The sequence below is a fragment of the Pelecanus crispus genome, chromosome 11 (assembly GCF_030463565.1).
Source record: "Pelecanus crispus isolate bPelCri1 chromosome 11, bPelCri1.pri, whole genome shotgun sequence".
Taxonomy (NCBI): Eukaryota; Metazoa; Chordata; class Aves; order Pelecaniformes; family Pelecanidae; genus Pelecanus; species Pelecanus crispus.
Window position 1 is genome coordinate 19,072,144 of NC_134653.1, and position 20,983 is coordinate 19,093,126.

Genomic DNA, 20,983 nt, shown 5'->3' on the forward strand with positions numbered 1-20,983 from the left:
AGAAAAATCCATTTGCTTTATTGACAAACTTGTCTGTTTGGTTATTGGGGAGGATTCTCCTTGCAGGAAAAGGGAAATACAGGTCATAACACAATACTGGGTTTTTAATATGAATTCAAAGTTTGATATCTATTGGTGAGAGGAAAAAATAAAGTTGATCTAATCAGAGTGAAGTGGCTCTGCTTTATTAAAGATGATTGTAGATTAGTTTATGCTTTAGTGGGTGTGCAGTAATGGTGCATGGTGCTTTGTTTAAGCAACTTCAATACACTTGAAGCTTATTAACTGGAGCTTGTGGAGAAGCTGCTTTTCCTGGGCACCTGGTGCCCCTTGGCTGTTCCTGAGCCCAGGCTTTGGGGAAGGGGGTGGGAGGTACAGTCGTGCCTCTTCCCTCCTGTGCCTGGGGCCACAGGGAGCAGCATGTCTGGCTTGGTTTGGACGTGTTGCTTGCAAATGGAGTTGCCCCTTTTTTAAACTTCTCTGCCTGAATGCGAGACACAGGCTCCCAGTTTTTAACAAACTCTTATGTATCTGAAGATGCTGGGCACCCCTCATGTGAACAAGTTGCTTGTCAGCACAGCCTGGTGTTGTGGTTCTGAGGGTCTTCTGCTGCTCTGGTACTATGGCTCTATGAAAAGCAGTTGTCTGTGCTGCCCTCTCAGCTGTTGGTAAAGGGGGAGTGCTTTCTGCCTTATCTGACCCAGTATGATGCACACCCGAGAGCTGCTCAGAAGAAGAAACAGCATTCTCTGGACAGGCTTTCAGTATCACCCACCTCCCAAAATGTCCTTTAAATCATAGAATCATAGAATGCTTTGGGTTAGAAGGGACCTTTAGAGGTCATCTAGCCCAACCCCCCTGCAGTGAGCAGGGACAGCTTTAACTACATCAGGTTGTTCAGAGCCCCATCCAACCTGACCTTGAATGTTGCCAGGGATGGGGCCTCCACCACCTCTCTGGGCAACCTGTTCCAGTGCTTGACTACCCTCATTGTAAAAAATTTCTTTCTTAAGTCTAGTCTAAATCTATTCTTCTTTAGTTTAGTTTATGTTTTGGGCAGTGATGTTCAGAGATGGTGGGTCTGCAGGCTGACTTAGCAGAGATGCTTCTAAATTGTTTGTCTCTTTGGCTCACCCCCCCAAAAGTCTGTAACTTAATGGTGTCACTTGGGATAATGCTACAGACTGCTGAATCTCCTACAGTTTGAGTCCTAACAGTTTTTATCCAACAATGGAGAAGTAAGAAGCAATCTAGGGGTTAACTATATTTTTAGAGAGGAGGGAGAGAGCTCTACAAGAGTAGGCTTTGCCTTGAAGTAGGGGTCTATTTCTATCAAGTCTCCGTAGCCCTCCACAAACACACAATACAGCAATGGGGAGAAAACATCACTTTCTGTAAACACGAAGTGATAGATCTGGGTGGGCAGAGCAGATTTCTTGTCTGTCTCTGAAGACCTGCTCAGTGTTTACTCAGCTTTTTATTGGTTTCCTTTCAGGAATTGACTACAAGACCACTACTATCTTGTTGGATGGCAGAAGGGTCAAGCTGGAACTCTGGTGAGTGTTTCTGAGCCACTTTGGCTGCAAGTGCAGGACCCGTGACAGGGGCAGTACTGTTGCTAGTGGGATGCTGTACCAAGCTGCGGAGAGTGCAGAGCATCCCCAGGCATGCAGTGAGGCTTGCTAGGTGTTCTTATCAGTGAGTTATTCTAGCAAACCAGACCCCTTTCTGTTAATTGAATAGCACAAACAGCATGCTGTTCTATGCCAGAATAGTCCAATTCTAGTCTTTCTCTGTCATACCTAACTGTGTTCCCCAATAGAAAGGGAACAGTATTATTTTGGAAGTAATACTGGATCTCCCTGAAATCCTAGGATAAGAAATACAGCTGATGGAATAGGAAAGGAGGAGGAAAAAAAATGGGTGAAGCTCTTAGTCCCTACAGAAGCTGGATATTTCTCAATGACTTGAGTAGAAAATTAAAACAAGCAGTGAATAGACCTAACAGGTAGTATCAGAGTATGGTAAACCCCTGGAGAGCAGGACTTACTGGAGTGACCTGACACTGGGATGGAGATGGGAGAGTGCTGCATGGGAGGGGTGACCCCTGCCTTATCTGTCAGCACTGGAGGGAGACCTGGAGTCCTTCTGGCTGAGCCTTGTCTGAGGTTTAACCTGCTGAGAAGCTGTCACAGCAATCCTCTGGATAAAAGGGGAAGGATAGGTAGCCTGCCTCAATTCTGGGTTTCACTTGGCTCTAGTAGGAAATGACACAGGCCCTAAAACATGAAGTTAAATAGCCCCTTTACCAACACTTGTATCAAGTAACAGGAATATCAGTAATCTGTGTGAATTGTTAAATAGGAATGAACGCCATGTTGTCAACCTCAGTGGCTGACTCCAGCAGCATATGGTTTCATGATTTAATTATACCTCTGCTATCTCAAGATGAATGTCCTCATTTTTCTTACAAAAGAACAGAAACAGCTAATTTATCTCTTTTAGCTTGTATGTTTATATGTTCTGCTTATATTCTTTTGTCTCTCTTGTAAGATGTATCTTTTAACATTTCAGCCCCAAGTGTGTGGTTACTTATTGCTTCCTTCTTGAAACCCTCTTCTTTTTATACTGTAATTCTTCAGCTGGACAACCAGCACAGAACCTGAAAAGCTGGTAGCATCAGTTTATGATGCCTTCATGTAATCTTTTACTATTACTTTCCTCATACAACCTAATATTTGATTGTCAGTGGAGAAGGAGATTTAAGTACAGACTGTTAGATTGACATCCCTGACTGATAATATGATCCTTGAAAGCTTTAGATCTCAAAGAATGCTGTCCTGAACTTGAGGTCACTGCCTTTTTAATGTAGCTGGTGTAAATCTGGGACTGGAGGATTCATCAGGCTTCTCAGTGGTCATTAATGTGTCTCTTATCCTGGCCCAGTGAATAGATATGACAAACATCATAATGTGTCTCTGATTATCCTGACGCCTGTCAGTATATATTGGTTAAATCAGTGCGCTGGGCTCTGGCTTACTGTCCCAGATGTTCCCGCAGGTACTGAGAGGTGCTGGTAATGTAGTCAAACTTATTTACACCGTGTCAAGAGTTACAGTCGGGACAAATGATAGTGACTGAATAGCCCCTTATTGTCGTGGTGGGCTAGAAATGCCATTCCATAGTCCTGTTTCTGAGCTTTCTGTAGGGTATGATCAACCAGGTCTGCCTGTCAGAGATCTGGGTATAAAGACACTTCCTTTCTTTTTTGGTTAAAATGTGTTTGGAAAAATAAGTGAAACTAGACAGTGCAAGACAATTTCTCCTGTCTTGAGTGGTTATGTTCATTTTATGATAGGTCAGCTGTTCTCCATGACTAGGAGAGGTCTGCAGTCTCGCTCTGACTTGGAACTCCCATGGACTGTAGGGAACTAGAGAGAAAATCCTTTGCCAAAGGGAGTAAAATGACTTACATCCTCATACATCGTAAGGTAGTGCTGAAGCTGAGTGGTTTTGGTTTGTACCTTCTCCGTGGGAAGTATGATGACAGCAAGGACATTCCTTGTGTCTGACTGTAACCAAAGGTGGTGATGCACCCATGGATTCTTCCCAAAAAGCACTGTGCAGAGCAATTGGGTACCATGCATGTTCTAAAGATCTGACAAGATCAATGCTGATTTTTTTTCTTTTTTTTTTTTTTAAAGTCCAATAGGAGATGTGTAGTATGAGATTTTATTCTCCAAATTTCATAGCTGTAACTTTTTTTTGTTGCAGGGACACATCAGGGCAAGGAAGATTTTGCACCATTTTCAGATCCTACTCTAGAGGAGCCCAGGTAAGTGCTGCTCTCAGTGCTTTGGGGCACACTTGCCTTTCCTTTAGGCTGTAAAAACCTTTCATGCTGTAGTAAAGAGCGCTGAAGAAGAACACATCAAGCGACAAAAGGATGGGATCTATGTAAATGCCAAGAGGCACTGCATATCATCTTGCTGCCTGTTATTCTGCTTTTATGAAATGGTGGGAGATGGGAACGAATGACAGACTTTCCTAGACTGCTACAGAAAAGGTCTGTTACAGACTGTATTCAGTATTAGTTTCTAGGGAAGGGCTGAGAAGATGTGGTTATAGAGGACAATTCTAGCTCTAGAGCTGCCTTAGCTTTAATGTGGGAGCTCGTACTTTCTGAGGTTTGTCAAATTTGTTTAAATATGACACTGGCTTTCCCAATGGAGTTCTTCCAGTCTGTGTTGCCTTCAAGTCAGTTCCAAAAATAGGGTGGCTCCTACTTGCATGTTTGATGCAGACTTGGAACTAGAGCAGCTCAATTGGATCATAAAGTACATTCCTTTAAAACATGAGATACAGCGTTATATTTCGAGTTTCTCCTTTGAGCCCTGCTCCAGAATAGCATCTAGATTCTGAACAGCAGAAAAATCTTGTGGTCCTCTGAAAAACTGCTGTTAGTTAACAGTGCTTTCTTACAGTTTTATTGTCATCCTTTTAATAATATGACAGGGTCCCTCCAGGATAGTCTTCCTAAGTTAAATGAACTACCATGTTTCCCCTTTTGTTTCCAAATTGGAAAACTTTGGAGAAAATTCCTCCTCTCTTAGACACTAAGAGTCGGAACCTATATATCAACCTCCTGACTGTGCCAGTATCCTGGCAGCTTCCCAGCCTTTGGGACACTTTGCCTCTTTTATTCAAGCTCTTGCCACTATTGCTCTTGCTTTTTTGCTCCTTGTAGCTGTAGACTTTTGCTTTGCTAACTGGCAAAATCCATTATGCTCTCTTTCTCTAAGACTTCCTGCAAATTCACTTGTGCTGTAGACATGAGAACACTTTGCCTGGCATGTGCTATTGATAATCTTCTCCAGTGTCTTGATTATTCTTGTTTGTGCTCATCTCTGCTGTTGTGGATGGCTTTGAGGCAGCTCCTTTGAAGCAGAGGCCAATTTCCTGGTGCTTGCAGAAGTGCAAGGCAAGGAGTGTTGGAGCATGCCTTCTGCAGTGGAAGAGTACGGGATCTCCTGTTCACATGCTCAGTCCAATGTATGAGTTAGCTTCCCTCTGCCCTTACTACATTTCAGAAAAATCTGGAGCTCCAATCCTAATATAACCTGTGGGCTTGAGACCATGTCACTTCCCTTACCAGTTATAAATAAACAGAATCGGTCAGTGTGGTTTTCTGATGACCACATAACTTGGCTTTGGTCAGTCTTTTTCTGAGATGTGCTGTGTCAGATGCCCAAATCAAACTGGAAATAGAAAGTGGCAGGCTTCCCAACTGATGTGTCTAGAAATATCATTTGAGATCTTTTACCCCTGTCTGCAGCATGACCTGCTTTTCCAAACTGCTGGACAGAAGACTTTCTCCCCTTTGTGTAGACTGTGAGCTCCTCACAGCAAGTGCTGTGTCTCCACAGGAGTGCACCCAGTAGAGCCTGCACCCACATGCCAGAACTCACAGCTGCTGCCACCATAAAGTGAACTGGGGCAGACAGGAAAGGTGAAATAAGTAGTGATGAGAATACTTGAATTGGATGGAGAGACAGGTACACATCTGTCTAGAAACTGCAGTGGAGCTGTAAGGTGCTTGCACAGTGCATCCTTTGGGTTCTGTAGCCTGTTCTCCCTAGATGCTATGTTTGACACTGGATGCCATAAGGTGTCATGTATCTGGCTCACCTGTAACTTTGAAATTGAAGGTTGCTTTTATCTTCCTTTCTCAAAATGAAGTTCTTGACCTTCTTTGCTTTGGAGGCAACATCTTGCCCTTCTGCTGTATTTATCAGTGTTGCTTTAGGAATTCTCACCTGAACGTGTGCAAGGCTTGCCTCATCCATCTTATCTGCTTACCCCTGCCAAGGAATCTGTCTGAGAAACATTTGCAATAAACCTCATCAGCCAAGGAGAGGGACCTTTAACGTGAATGCTTTATTGCTGAATGCTGGGGTATGGAACAAACTTACGCAGCAAGGTGTAGCTTATGCCTTTACCTTAAAGCCTGCATTCTGCTTGTGCAACAAATCCCTTTTCCAAAGTACTGTTGTGATTCCTCAGTCCTGATCTGCCAAAATAGTCAATCTTTACCCTTAAAAACAATAAAACAGCAAGCCTGCCCAGTAGGAAGAGGAGGTGTAGTTCCCAAGTGAAATTCTCCACTGCCCTCTGAAAGTGTTCTTGAGATGAGCACAGGGAAAAGTGGGTGCCTCTTGAAGGCTGGTAGCTAGAGTCCTTGTACAGTCTTCTCCAGGTGGCTTGGAGTAAAACTTAATTGGTTTCAGTATCAGGTGATTGGCGATACAGCAATATTCCTGTATTAGCAGGAATACAGATATTGTCTCTCTTAAATAACTCACCACATCTTTCAATGGAAGAGGAGAGTATCTTAAACTCTTAATGGTTAACCAAAGCAAGAGGACTGGTTTGTTTTGAATAACAAATGCCTGCGTGACTGCAAGAATGGACTTCAACACCTCCAGTTATTTTCAGTATGCAGAAGCTAACTTCTTCTGGCATAGCCTTAGCATAAAGACAACTTAACCCCATGCAATCTCAGGGGAAAAGAGATAAACTGCTCCCCCAAGTTCTCCTATTTCTTCAAGATGTATTTAATGCTGTGTGCTGTACTGACTTCTTTGCTTCAGCTGTCTGCTTTCCTCTCTGCTGTCTTGGTATCATCAGACTTCAAGACTCCTGCTTGTAGGAAGCCTGATGCAAATCCGGTTGGAGGCAAGAGAAGCAGCTTTTTTTAACCTAACAGGCCAAAAGCTCAGGAAGAATAAATACGGCAGAGAAGAGAGACGTCAGGATGGGGAAAGCTCTGTTTAAAGTGCAGTGTGATATTTGTGCAAGAACGGCTTGGTATAAACTGGCCACAAGCACCTTCACGCTGAGAATTAGCAGAAAGTTCTCACTGAGTAGAGGAATGAGACTCTGAACTGAGCTTCCTGTAAGGATCACAAGGGGACCTTGAAGAATGAGTTTCTGAAGAGGACTTTGACAGGTTGGCTGTGAGAGCAGGAGTCTGGCTTCACCAACCTGGCGGCACTTACAGGGGTGACTGAGAACAGGGTGAGTCTATCTGAACAGCCAGTGCTTAAGACAATACTTGGTATGAAAAGCACCTTCAAGCAAGGGATGCACATCTGACTTTCCCACACATACTCTTATTGTTTCTCAAGTGTACTGATAAGAATTGAATCTTCTGAAGTAAACCCTGGAGAGGTTGCAAAGTGGAAAAACAGTCTCCACACAGGGAGAAGACCTTCTCGGGAGTTTTCCTTTCCTCCACAGCGCAGCCTCATGCTTTTCTTGGTCTGGACTGCAGGCTAGTCCCCCCCACCAGTGAAAGGACTCTTCTTGAGCACCTTGATGCCTTCCCCAATTTAGACTCCACACCACTTGCCTGGGTACATAGCCATGTGGCTTTCATGTTTGGCAGGAACTTCTTCCTCTCGAAAACATCTAAAGTAAAATAGCTTTACTGTCCTTAATGAGTTGGCTTCAAATGAGAACTAGTCCCTTCTTTCAGCCAAGGCGGACCAGCCACGTGTGCCTCAGGATTTGCTGTGAGGATCACAGATCTGTCTTGCTTTCCCTCCCTGCGCTGCCTAGCTGATCTGATCTTGTGACGGATGCAAGAGCTCTTTGGCTCAAGGTGGAGGCTTGTGGCGTACTAGTGTGCTTGGGACCCCCTTCCTTTTTCTCTTCTTACTTCCCTGAGATTTGAGTTTCCCTTCTATACAGCTGCTTTCATCATCACTTCCCTCTTAGGGTCTGTTGGGCCTGCAGGTCCTGACTGCATCGCTTCAGGGTCTCTCTTTGGGTCAAAAGAGGAGTAATCATGTCTGGGATAGCGGAGCACTGGCCTCTAGGCATTGATGGGGCAGGGAGAGTGTGCAGGCCACGTCATGGTGACTGCAGGGCTAGGGGAGGTTAGAGATGGCAACCCAGTAGTGTTGCAACCTGCAGAACAAACTCAGGGAGTCTGGAGCTTGCTGTGTTGCAGAAGGATTTTTATATTAATTGTCCCAGTGTAGCATATGGTGAAAGGCATTTATTGATGCTTAAAGGTGCTTCAGAAATCTTTCATTTTGCTCTTGGACTTCTGCTCTTTGATTCTTCTGCTTGTCTTTAAGGTCTCAGTCATACTGACAGCAGAGCTGGCATGCTGATCTCAACCGTTGCATGCAGCTGTGGCTCTTCTGGCTGCAGTGAGCAAATTCAAGCTATTCCAAGAGTCATCACAGACTCTTGGGAGACACAGGCACAGACACAGGGAGGAAGAGGGTTGTGGTGGCGCTTTCTGATCCAGCAAGGAAGAAGCAGTGCTGGTATCATTCCTGATGTCCTCATGTGCCAGTCATTTAAACTGTTTCTGGAAGTGTGTCTTGCTAACTCTTCCCAGACAGTGTGATGCAGAAGGTCCTTCATGAATAGTTTCAGGCCATCTACAGGAAACCGTAATCAACATTCAAAAATGCTCCCATCTTACGGCAAAGCTGCAGCCCTAACAGAATAATGACTATTGTTGAGTTCTGCTTAGGCAGGTGGTTTGAGTAGCTGCTGTTTATCCTGTTCAGGGCTTCTTAGTATGCAGGAAGGTGGTGGCTTTTTTGGCAGCTCAGCAGACTCTGAGATGCAGTCTCTCCTCTACCTTACAGCTTGCTTGGTTGCTGCAAGTACCTTACCTGCCTCAGGTCATTTTGATGGGGTTGTCCAGCTGCTGGAGGAATCCACCATGCCTGCCAAAATGTTTATCAAAAGCTCAGTGACAAGTAGACCCCCCGCAATGTGTTATGTGGTTGGGAAATGGTTTGGCAGCAGGATGTAATTGCCCATGAGCCAAGGTCTGAGGTGCTAGCTGGAAAGCATGACCAAATGTAGCTCCGAAAGAGCAGGCAGAAGAGATGAAGTGTTCTGGTTGCTGTCAGCACTGGACCTTTTGTTTATGGTTTACTTCATCCTGTGAGCCAGAGAAATCCAGTCTGGGGGGTCTTCCAGGCTACTTCAAGCAACAGCTTTTTTTCCATCGGTGGACAATACCAGCAAGTGACGCTTTCCTGGCTGCCCTGTCATCTGCCTGCACTGAGCTGAAGTCTTTGGCAGTCATGCGAGTGCTTGCTTCCCCCTGGCTGTTTTCTTGCACGCTGTGCGAGTGGCTGGAGATCCAGCTCCTAAAGCATCTGAGAAGCCTTTTTGGAGAAGTCTGCTTTGCATTGATGGGTGAGCATGCTGCTTCCCTCTCACCTTTAAAAGCTTATTGCTTATAAGCCTGGTCTAAACCCACAGCAAGCAGACAGGGATGATATGTGGGTTTTGGTGTGTCCCCCCCGTCCCCTTGGTTATGTGGACAGATCTTTGTGTAAGCTCCTGCTGAAAACAGGTTTGGGTTTTGGCAGAGTTAAGTGTTCACACGTGCTGCTGGATACAGTAACAGATGATCTCTCTGTGTTCCTTGCTCACTACCCGATGTACTCATGAGGAAATTTCTGTCCCTGATGTGCTTAGGGTTGTGCCAATCCCAGTAGCATGGAACAAAAACAGACTGGAAATGAACTTTGAAAATCAATTGTGAGAAGACTGGAGATGGGTCTGGAGACGAGTCCAGTCATCTTCTACCTCACACAGAAACCTGTAGGCAGGTTGAGGAGAAAAAGAAGAAAGGCTGTTTGGAGGGTTGGTGAGGGTTCCAGAATACCCTTGATCTGAGAACCTGAGGGTGCAGCTTTTCACCTCATGCTGTAGGAACCTGGGGTATGTAACACAAAGGTGCCTTGTGAAACTAGAAATTGGGAGGTATGGAGATACTATGGTGTTGACAATCATCTAGGCACTTAAAGACAATTTAGGCTGCAAATGGGAAACTGTTCATTTGTCTAGCTGAGTAAATTAAAATTCTGGGCACATTATTCCAAAGGAGACTTTTTAAAAAAAAAAAAAAAAGCCCCAACAGATCTTACTTGGAACTGTCTGGAGAAATGGAGCCAGCTCCCTGTTTGTATGCATGTCTGCGTACTGTTCTCTCTAGGGGAGAAAATGCTAATGAGAAAGTGCATTTGGGATGTGTGTTCTAGAAACGTGGTGTCTGGAGCATGCCAGCGCTACTTGGAAGAAGTACGAGGTTACCTGGCAGCACCATGAGCTGGCCAGAGGCTTTTAAAGACTGCTTCCTCCATCTTCTGCTGAGTTACAGTAAAGCTGGTCTTAATACCCATGCTGGGGAAGATGGGGACAGAAGCAAGGCATTAGACAACAGCCTTGGTGTCTTATGACCTGTGGGAAGCTTTACTTGACAGTCTTAACTCTGAATGCGCATGCATGGAGCTGCGTTATGACTTGGAGGGTAAGGTGGCAGACAGTGTGTTGTCTCTTGCATTTAGATATGGTGGTCTTGACCTTCCACCCTGCTCCTGAGAATTTGGGGCTGCGTTTTTGCCGATGTTTTATCCTAATTCCTATTTAAAGAAGATCCAGGCTGGAGCTGCCAGCAAGCTTAAAAACCCTCTCCTCCTAGAGCATATTTCTGGCAGAAGCAGCCTTCACAAACTAGGTCTTGGGTCTGTTTCTGTTGGCTAAAGGGACTTGTCAATCCAGAAGTAAAATAAGTAGACTTTATTTAACTTGCTGGCAGTTTGTCTTGGAAGGGGGTCATCAAACTTTTTGCTTTGTTATTTCCTGACTCATTCATTCACACGTGCAGCCTTGGAAGCTTGAAGTCAAAACAAAAATAACAAAAATGAAAAGAAAGCTCAGTCTCTCTCTTTTTTTTTTTTTTTTTTTTAAAATGCACTTAGAATGTGATGTATCCTGGTATTTCTTGATTTTGGTTCTTGAAAAGCAGTATCTTTTGGTTTTGTGGATTTTTAAATTACAGAAAATTATTACTTCCTTCTTATTTTTTCCTATCTAAACCTAGGAGAAACTGGTTCTCACCTCCAAAACAAAAACAACCTCCAATTCTTTTTGAGTGTGAAGTTTTTTGACTGTTAGAGAAATGACACTGCAAAAAATTATGGACTCTAGACATGAGCCCTAGACTTTCCTTGGAGGAAACTGAAGATGCATCTGCTCCCCCCACCCCACACTTGCTTCTACAATTATGAAAACTCATCATCAGGTCCCTCAGAACAACCTCAAACCCAAACTTTGAAGAGCTCACTCTTCATGTTGGGCTATCAAACATGAAAACCAACCCACCATGCATGACTTGCCTTTTGTACCCTCTTCTCTTTTTTTTTTTCTGTATGTTTGAGCCTTTATGCAAATGGTACAAACGCAGAGGAATGGATGTTGGAGGGCCAGCAAGGACAGAAGAAGCAAGCTTCACCTGGAGGGCGACTGCCTGGGATGGAAGTGCTGTGCAAGGAGGTTGGGGATAAAGTTCAAGAATCAGAATTGTTCTGACCAAGACTTTTAAAAATGATAAAATTGGGTAGGCTTTGTGAGAGCTGCTTATTCTAAGAAAGCCTGGAGGGAAAGGCAAACAATGTTGAGGCACACCCAGCATAGTCGGAGAAAGGCTGCTTTTCCAAGTGGGGGGAATACTTCAGGTGCCAGCTCAAGATATGACTTTATTATTATGAGGATTCAAGTACCTTTGTGGCTCAGATGCCCTGGCGTTTATTATTCCCGTGTGCTCCAGATCTCATGCTGATGATTATTTTTTCATAAACTTGAGGTATATCACATACATGGCTTCTGTTACAGGCTTCCCCCAGTTCATCATGGGTTTTGGCAGTGGCAAATATTGTGAAGCTGTGTTTCAGGAGGACTAGGTAGTTTGTGTTTCCCATCTGAGTAGTGGATCTCCCATTTCAATGAATAAAGGAGCAACTCCACTGGTGTGTGAGGGTGCTTGATAGTCTCTGACTTGTACCAGGACAGATGCTAGGCAGTTTGTCAGCTCCCTCCTTTGCTGTGCTGTATCTAGGCATCTCCTAGGGAGGACTAGGCTGCCAGGTGAGACTTCCTTTGCCAGCTTAAGACCTCTTTTGCTTGCGCTGGGGACTTGCTGTAGGGGCAGCTCTTCCTGAAGGATACCCCTGATTCAGAGAAGACTGTTTCTGCTGAGCGTGCTGCTAAATGATCTGTTATTCTGGAGTCTAGCTTGGGCTGGTTTGTTTTGCCCTTAGCTTAGTCTTACTGCTGCTGGGTTACCTGTCATCTGGTGCTGTGTTCCCAGCTGGGGTGCTTCCTCTCACAGTGCAAGATCATCTGTTCCTCCATAGTTCCCATTTCAGGGCATCTTCAATTGCAGTTCCGTCAAGTAACCTTGAAGTGCCTGTTGTCACTTGAAATGTCCTTGATTGCAAAGAAAAGAGTGACAAGAAGTCAGAAAAATAATGGGAGAGTTGCAGAAAGGCTGCTGCTTAAGACAGTTCTCTAAATGCTGTATGTGCCCAACTGGTACTGAGAGGCAGCTCTTGATGCATTCACTTGTGTGCCTGCAGGGCCGTGTATAGCCTACTTCCCTTGTGTCTGTCCTCAGAAATACTTTGATTCAAGAAAAGCTCACTTGTTAAGAGTTGCTGTGGACCTCAGTGGTAGCTAGCAGTCTGGTCGTGGTCCTGAGTCCTGCTAGCTGGGCTCAGGGAGAGGGTAGAGACCCTCCGAGGTGCTGCTCCGTGTCATCATGGCTACAGGCACAAACTTTCCTGCTTTGAGTTGTGCCTGTCCTGGTTGCCAGCATCATTGTGCTGCATCTTGGAAGGTAACTGGAAAGTGAATCATGGATATGGTAGCATTTAGGGAAGATGGATGTGGGCCTGAGGATGCAGTAGGTACCTCCCTTTCCAGAAGAAAGGGCAGGGGGAAGGGTCCTTCAGTGGGACCTTTGATCTGACCCTATGGGGTTTGCCAGCATCACTCTACTGTGTGTGTTCTCTGCCGGTGCAGCACTGACAATTAGCAACACCAGCTGCCTTCAGGAAGGCCCAGCATGGATCCCGGTTATGAGATCTGTTCTCCAGAGAGGCTGTGTTGCTTATTGGCATCAGTTAACTTCTTCCCTGCCAGCAGAGGGACAACAGAATGAGACAGGTTCTGCAGAGGGAAAACATGCTGAAGATGGGTGTGCTTTATTAACTTCCTCATGTTCTGCTACCATCCTACCGCTGAATGCAGCTGTTCTGCATAAGGGGAAAAGAAAAAGACTGTTTCTGCCTCAGCAAGTTTGTATCAGACTTGTGATGGCAGGAGGGTGTGTTTTGAACAGCCTCGCTCCTCGGGGTGCACAGTCACCAAGGCAGTTCCTCTTCCTTTGTAGAGACTGCTGCTTTGGAAATGGGGGGTTTTCAAGCCAAAACAGGAGTAAAACCTTCCCTAATAGTCTTCGACTGAGTTAGTACAGACCTGTTGTCTCAATTTTTGCCCTAGCAAGCACACAAATAATGCAGCTGGAGCAATGTTTTGCCCCTTAGCCTGTTGGTTTCTACCTATGGAAGGTGGTCTTTCAGGTGTGTCTCCCTTTCAGTTTGCCTACTATGAAACTTCCTGATTGCTCCTGATTTTCTTCCACCAGGGAATTCTCTTGGTGTACGACATCACTAATCGCTGGTCCTTCGATGGGATAGACCGATGGATAAAGGAAATAGATGAGGTAAGTTGAATGGAAGAACACATGCAGTGGTCTATAGCAAAAATCCATGGAGGTCCCACCTGAGGTTCCACCTCTGATATGGGGACAAGAATGGCTGTGCTATGGAGAGGAAACAATGGCACTATGCTAATAAGTAAGGCAAGAGTATCTGCCCTCCACATCTGTATAAATCTGGAGTAGTAGGAAAGGGCTTGGGAATGGCCAAGAAAGATAGGAAGGTTCCTTCTAAAATGAACCACAGAGGGGATAAATTAGTCTTCCTCACCACGTAGTACCGATTTTGGCAGTCCCTCTCGGTCACAGAGCAGTTTCTGTTTTGTTGCCCTTCACTGCTATTGCAGCTAAGCAGAACACTGGTTGTAGGCTGCCCTTACTAAGGACAAGCCATGATTCCTCCACTTCTTTCCTTTTTTAAGCATGCCCCAGGTGTTCCTCGGATCCTGGTGGGAAACAGGCTTCACCTTGCCTTCAAGCGGCAGGTGCCAACGGAGCAGGCCCGGGCTTATGCAGAGAAGAACTGCATGACGTTTTTTGAGGTCAGCCCTCTGTGCAACTTCAACGTCATAGAGTCTTTCACAGAGTTGTCCCGTATTGTCCTCATGCGGCACGGCATGGAGAAGATCTGGAGACCCAACAGAGGTCAGTAGTGAGGAAGATACTCCATGTGGGGAAGGCATGAGAGCTGTCTGGGCTGAAACGGAGGGATAGGACTCACTGCTTAGGTGGGAGGTGTGTTTATTAGTAATTGTGGGATCTGAAAGCACCTGACATGGAGAAATGCCTCAGGTCAGACAAGCTGAAGCTGAGCCACAACAAGCTGCCTGTACTAGCGCAGGAACCCGGCAGGCAGTGGTGAGGGATGGGCAGCCCCAGAAGGCAGTTCAGCATGTCTAGGATCTGAATTGCCTTGGGGCATCCTACACCTCTCCACTTATTCTGGATGAGGCTGAGGGCAACTAAGTTCACAACTTGAAAGCACTTCAGTCAAATGGCTGTGTGGGATGAATGTCTCCTGTTTTGGAGAGATGTGGAGGCAGAATGAGCCCAAGGAGCTGAATGGGACTAAATCACATCCCTGCTGTCAGCATGGAGCAGTGGGCTGGGGTATTCCATATATCCAGGCACATGTGCTGCAGTGTGGTAAACTGTGAGCAAAGTCCATGTTATGCCTCAGCCTGTTGCGTTTGAAGCAAAATAGTCTTAAGTCCCATGTTCCTGGATGGAGGTAGCAGTGTGCCCCACTGGCAGTCTGAGCAGCAGGAGATTTGCACTCTGGGGGGTGACCTGCCTTCATATGGGTCCTCAGCTCCTGCTTATGAGGGAGGGAAAATGCTGTTTGCCAGTCCCAGTCACCAAAATATCTGCCAGGGCTCCTGCCCCTGACCTGGCTGCCATGCTGTTGTCTCCAGCTTGTGGAGGGATGGTGAGCTGGAGAGCAGGAACTGGGCTCCATTCACAGACCTCTTCTGAACCTCTTCCAGAGGCAGGACCTGTAACTGCTGGCTGCCTGCTTGGGAATAGGGGCTGCCTGCTTGGGAATAGCAGCATAGCTTTCGCGGCAGGCTGGAGATGAAAGCATGCCCTCGTGTGGCTGCTTGCTGGGATATCCCCTCCAAGTAGACTTCCCAAAGCAGGCTTATGATGTACACTGAGCTAAAAGGACGCTGGGAAGCCTAAAAGGGCAGAGCCACCTTCTGGCTTGGTGGGATCTCTGTTGCTGCAGGCACTCTACAAAGAGCTGGACCTGTGGCTGCTGCTCCTCGAGCAGGTCCCAAGTGAGACCCTGCACAGGGGCTTGCTGACCCTGTTGCCTCCTTCCCTGGGCATGTCCTTCTGGTTGCCAAACGATTGCCTGAGAAGCAAAGTGTCTGGCAGGAACATGAGCAAGGCACCGCCTGTCCCCGGCACTGTGCAGAGAGGAGGTGGGGTAATGTCTAAGCCCTGTGTTGACACTAAAACTGGTGTCTTGCAAAGCACTAAGGCAAAGCTTACCTGGAAGTTTTCCAAGCTTTTGTCCTAACTTATCTGCTCCCTATTCAAGGCTCCTATGCAATCATTATTAGCTTCTCTCCCTGAGGAACAGCACAGCATAAGCAGTAGTTGTAGGGAAAAGGCAGCCCTTGAAATATCTTGGCCCTTGACTGTCTGGTCCTTTCTCCCACCAGTGTTCAGCTTACAGGACCTGTGCTGCCGAGCCATTGTTTCCTGCACCCCAGTCCACCTCATTGACAAGCTGCCATTGCCTGTCACCATCAAGAGTCACCTGAAATCCTTCTCGATGGCCAATGGGATGAACGCGGTGATGATGCATGGCCGGTCATATTCCTTGGCCAGCAGCGGGGGTGGGAGCAGCAGCAAAGGTAACAGCTTGAAGAGATCCAAATCAATTCGTCCACCCCAGAGCCCCCCACAGAACTGCTCACGCAACAACTGCAAGATCTCTTAGCAGGATGGATGCGCCGTGAGCTTCTAACATATCCACACCCACCCACCGATGTACAGCTGTTTGCACACTTAACCCTTTTCGACTGGATCCTTTTGGATGGGCCGCGGTTGCTTTTCTGATGGCACGCACAAGCGTTGGGAATGTGCTCACGTTTTGGCTTCGCATAGGAAGCATGGTGCCGGCTGGATCTCGCAGCGCTGGCGGGGAGAGGACTCTGCCAAGTGACCCTCCAAGAATGCTTTGGGCTTTGCCTTTTGGCCTGGGGTGGAAAATTCAGCAGCTGCCGGGTTGGGGAGGGGGGAAGGGGAAAAAGCTCATCCAGTCTCAATGGAGAAATGGATTTAATGGAAGACTGAGAGGCTTAAGGGAGTAGGCAAGGAGAGTCTGTGCTGCAATTTTAACTCTTGGACTCCTGAACGGATTGCTGGTGCAATAGTGATCATTGGATGTAGAAAAAACAGAAACGGGGACAGGGCACTAATGACAGTTTTCACCGGGATGTTAACCTGCTGTTGCCAAAAACAAAGAAAACAAGGCAAGAGTTGGCCAATTGGAAAGGGGAAGGAAGCAGTCTGCTTGCCTTCTTCGTTTATTTATGTAAATATTATACATATATATATATATATCACTTGTTTTTTAAGGTTTTTTTTAAGAAGCAGTCAGGGAAAATTTTATGCAGCCATGTAAATACAAGCACTGGATTAACTTTCCCAGTGTCAGCAAAAGGGGAGAAGTGGAGGATTTTCCGATGAAAATATACAAATGCTTTAAGACACTTTCAGTCACCACCTGGGCTTGTACTGGGTGTTTTTTTTAAATACTACATCTGCAGAAGGAAAGAACGATTCGTGTATAATGTACCCCAAGCTGCTTTATTCCTGTCATTCCCTAAAACTTGTGAGTGCCAAAGGCAGGGTGGGATGTAAATGGATTGAGGAGCAGAGCGGAGAGGCCAGGGTCTTGGGGTTTGTTTTCAGCAGGCAGGATGAAGAAGCAGCTCTGAGGTCAGACTGGTGCCTTGCTCGCTTTGCACCTTCTGATGCATGGCTGATCAGGGACTGGGGAGCAGAGGGTGGAAGCATTGCACCTAAAGCAGAGGGGAAGTGCTGAATTTGTCCTTTATTGCTGCAAAGCCTTGGCCATCGCTTCCAGAGCCCTCCATCCATGACACAGCCCTCTGGACCCTGACATGACACCACCCTGTGCAACAACCCCTGAATCCTGGCTGCTTCTTGCTTTGCTTTTCCAAAGACATTCTGCCTGAGCTAGCGTTGCTGCAGCTCCTCCCGGATGAAAGTGGGGAAAGGACAGAAGCAGCTTTTCCCACTGGAGCGTGAAGGAGCAGGGACTGGGAAGGGGAAAGGCTTGTGTGGGGAAAACAGCAATCCCCAGGTCCCATTGTGGCAAATGCACTCAGCTTTTGTGGCAGTGCCAGGAAATCGAGAAAGCAAAATGCTTTGCTCTGTAGGACTGCTCTTGGATTTTAGAGGGGCATGTGTGCTCAGCAGCAAGAGCTTGAGGTGTGCACATGCCATGGGAGAAGATCTTGTGTCAAGCAAGGGCATGTGCGTCCCTGGCTTCATCCCATGGCTGATCTGTGCTGGAAATTCACCTGGAAACTTAAGAATAATGCCTAGCCCTTATTGCAAAAGCTAAGCGGGGCTTGGCAATGGGACTAAGCTATGTCAACAGATTCTCGTAGGTGGCCAGGACATGTAGATTGTGAGTAGCGTGGTAGAAAGTGAACTGCTTTTCCGTGTGCTGGGTCTGTCTCATCAGCGAGGAGCCCAGCCAGTACAGTGCTGCCATCTTCCTCCTTGTGTTAGCAACTCCTCAAGGCCTGGGCTTGCTCTTCTCCCCCCCCCCGCCGCCCCCCCCGAGCAGCTTGTTGCATTGCATGGGCAGAATGAAGCCGCAGTGGCTCCTGCGCGGCAGACGGACCCTCTTTGTTCAGGCAGCAGGCAGGGGTGCATCCCTCCACAGCGGACATCTCCTTCCACTTGCTTCTGAGCCGACCTGGGAGGTGAAGGAGGCTTCCCCCTCCCCGCTCTGTAGAACAAAATACAATACAGGGGTAGGTCTCTTGGCTTGTCTCTAGCGTGCTTTATTGCCCAGCTCAAATGAGCGAGGAGAGAATTAAACCCCAGGCAGATGGAGGGGGGAGAAGAATCCTTTGTAGTGGTGGTTTGGCTCAAGAGCAAAGCTGCAGCCGAGCTCAGCACAGTGGCGCAGAGGCTGGGGGATTTCGAGAACCTGTCTGGGATGGCTGGCACCTGTTTCCCATCACTTAACACACAGCAGAAGACAATCGCTGGCTCAGCAGCCCTGGGGATATACGGCCAACAGGTGATGAGCCCCAGAACCCCAAAAGTGACTTGTCCTGGAAAACATCATCTGGGCACTGTGGGGCCCCTTCGCTGGGCTGCTCCCGGGCACCAGTGTGCGGAGTGAAGAGGGATGAAGATTTCCTTCCTGAAATCACAAAGCTGCTGCATGTCTAGAAAAACTTGATGTACCTCTGCTTGGTTTGGCTTTGCCGTGTGTGACACCTCCCCACGCCTTTTTCCCTGCGGCTGATTTTTTTTTTTTCACCCTATAAGGTCTCAACAGATCTTGTCTTGAGTGAGGATGATTTACCTGGAGCACTTGCTCAGCAAAAAACTTTTTTTTTAATTTAAAAGGAAAAGATTCTTGCATCTGATGTCAACACTAGTCTGTAGCTGCTCTCCAACACTTGTACCATTCCTGAGTTGTTTTTTTGGACTATCCTTTTATTTTTTTTATTCCTTTGTACAGTCAATGTCGTTCAACTGATTATACATGGTTTTGTTTTGTATAAATTAAAGTCTTTTTTTTGTTTTGAACTACCAAGTGAAAGGTGGAGAAGTTGTATCAGTTTTCGTGTGGGCTGGGAAGGGGTTGAAGGGAAAAGGTGGTAGTTTTGCCAAAAACTGGGGATTTGGGACTGCTTGTGATGGATGTGTGTATCGCCACTTCCTGATCAGCCTCAAAATAACTCATGTTAACCTCAGATTACATTTTCTGGGGGATCTTAAAGTCACAATTCCTGGCTCTGAGGTTCTTTTTGCCCTTCTCTACAAACACAGAAGCTAAAACTGCTCTTACTAAAGGCTTGATTCTCACAGAATTGCTGACTTTTGGGTAGCGGAGCTCTAAGAAAGCAGAGTAGCCTGCAACACCTTTAGTATTGTAGGTGGCTGTAGGAAGCCAGGCTCCCCATCAGTTTGCGTGGGGTTGCGTGCAGTCTCTGGTGCGTGGGGATGGGTTTTGCAAGTACAGTCGAAGCCTTAAATTGCCTCTTTGGGTCCAGGTGATCTTGGACGGAGGGGACCAAGTGCCATGGCAGTACTCACCCATCCTACCCAGAATGGAACAAGCTGAAAGTCAACCTAGCATAATGTGACTTTGAAATGGAAAAGATGCCGCAAGGAGTTGAGGGCACCAGTGTCACCATTGTGGTGTCACTGGGGCTGAAGTTCAGAGGCACTGGCTGGGGCCGGGAGCCCCCAAGAAGGGGGTTTTCTCCTGGGGTGGAGGGAAACTTCTTGCCTGATCCTTTTCTCTCTGGCTTGCATCCCACCTCCCCTTGACCTCCCTTTTCCCCTGCCTGCTCGCTTCCCTAGGATCAGATTTTCCACTTCGTACCAGACTGGCCATGCTTGTTTTAACAGCTTAAGTAGTAATTGCCAGGGCTGGGAGGGGGCAGGGGGGAAATGAGATAGCGTCTGCAGCCTGGAAAACCCTGGAGCTAAGGTGAAAGCCTGGTCAGGGAAGAGTCACGGAGGCTTCTTTTCTCCTTTTCAGGGGGGTTCTGGAAGTGTCTGTTCCCTCTTGCCAGTAGAGCCGAAACAAAGGCTGTGTGTGGTTTCAGGTGGGGTACGGACAGCCGGAGCCCATTATGCTGGAGCAGCAGGGGCTGCCTTTGCTGCAGCTGTCTCGGCTCAGGAAGAGCAGGGCAAGAAAACACACTGCACAGCCTGAATGTTGGGGGAAAGGCTAGACAGAAATTTAAGGGTCCCTGTCCCTTGGAGAAAGAGAAGGGAGCAGGTTACTCTGGGCTGGTTCAGGTCTTTCCTAGTTGGGTGCATTTATCTGAACCCACCTTCCTGATTCGAGGGTATCTTGGGTTGGTCCCGCTGTCCCCTGTGGGGTTGGGGTTGTACCATGCAGGCTGTGAAGAAATGGTGACCTCCATCTGACTGCACCCGAGATGCTTGAAAATCAGGATGCACCTACCCATGAGTCCCTTGGGGCAAGAGTCCTCCCTGGGTGCAGGGTGTTATCAGAGGGGGGGAACATGGCACTGTGCCCTTCCCTCCAGGATGGGCTGCTGAGCTGCTTCCTGCGTTCCCTTGTCTTGAAGGGAGAAGATGAGCCATAAAACTTGCATCCGTCTCTGGGATCCTTAAAAGTGACCCCAAAAAACCCCCATTTTGGGGTCTGGTGTGTGCTTGGACATGTGGAGGTCAACGGTTTGGGGGTAACTGCTGCTCCAGTTATGGCTGCTTTAAGCCTTTAGGTGGTGAAAGTCTATCATGGACTTGGTCCAGGGTCAGGAGAGTCACTTTTTCTTTCATCTTCTGCTGAAGAAGCACTAGAAGAGGCTGGACAGGGGTCCCCAGGCATGGGTGAGGGGTCTCAAGTCTTTGGGAGCTGCATTTCCAGCCACATGGCATCCAGCATCCCTCCAGCTGGCCTCGTTCTGCTGAGGCAAAAGTTCCAGGTAGACGCTTGTTCTGGCCTTGCCACTTTTGATCTTGGTGACACAGGGATGAGGCATCTCAGGCTCCTGTGTGAAATACGGGCCACCCCTCAGGGGCTGCTCCCCTGGCTCTGGAGAGGGTTCAGCAGGGCAGGAGCCAACCCAAACCCCAGCACCGGCATCTTCTCAGACGGTGTTGCTGTGACCA

The 20,983-nt window shown here is 47.2% G+C and overlaps 1 protein-coding gene across 2 annotated transcripts in view; it reads left to right on the forward strand.

Annotated features, from left to right (window-relative positions):
• The window catches only part of RAB40C (RAB40C, member RAS oncogene family), a 37,235-nt gene extending 18,319 nt beyond the window's left edge, over nt 1-18,916 (forward strand). The window contains exons 2-6 of one of the 2 annotated variants that reach the window (XM_075718261.1): nt 1,496-1,556; nt 3,775-3,835; nt 13,529-13,606; nt 14,023-14,245; nt 15,772-18,916. In XM_075718261.1, coding sequence (XP_075574376.1) covers nt 1,496-1,556; nt 3,775-3,835; nt 13,529-13,606; nt 14,023-14,245; nt 15,772-16,052 — 704 coding nt within the window. In that variant the 3' untranslated portion in view covers nt 16,053-18,916. The remainder of the gene's footprint in view (nt 1-1,495; nt 1,557-3,774; nt 3,836-13,528; nt 13,607-14,022; nt 14,246-15,771) is intronic. The other variant, XM_075718260.1, reaches the window with a different exon arrangement.
• The last annotated feature ends 2,067 nt before the right edge of the window (nt 18,917-20,983 follow it).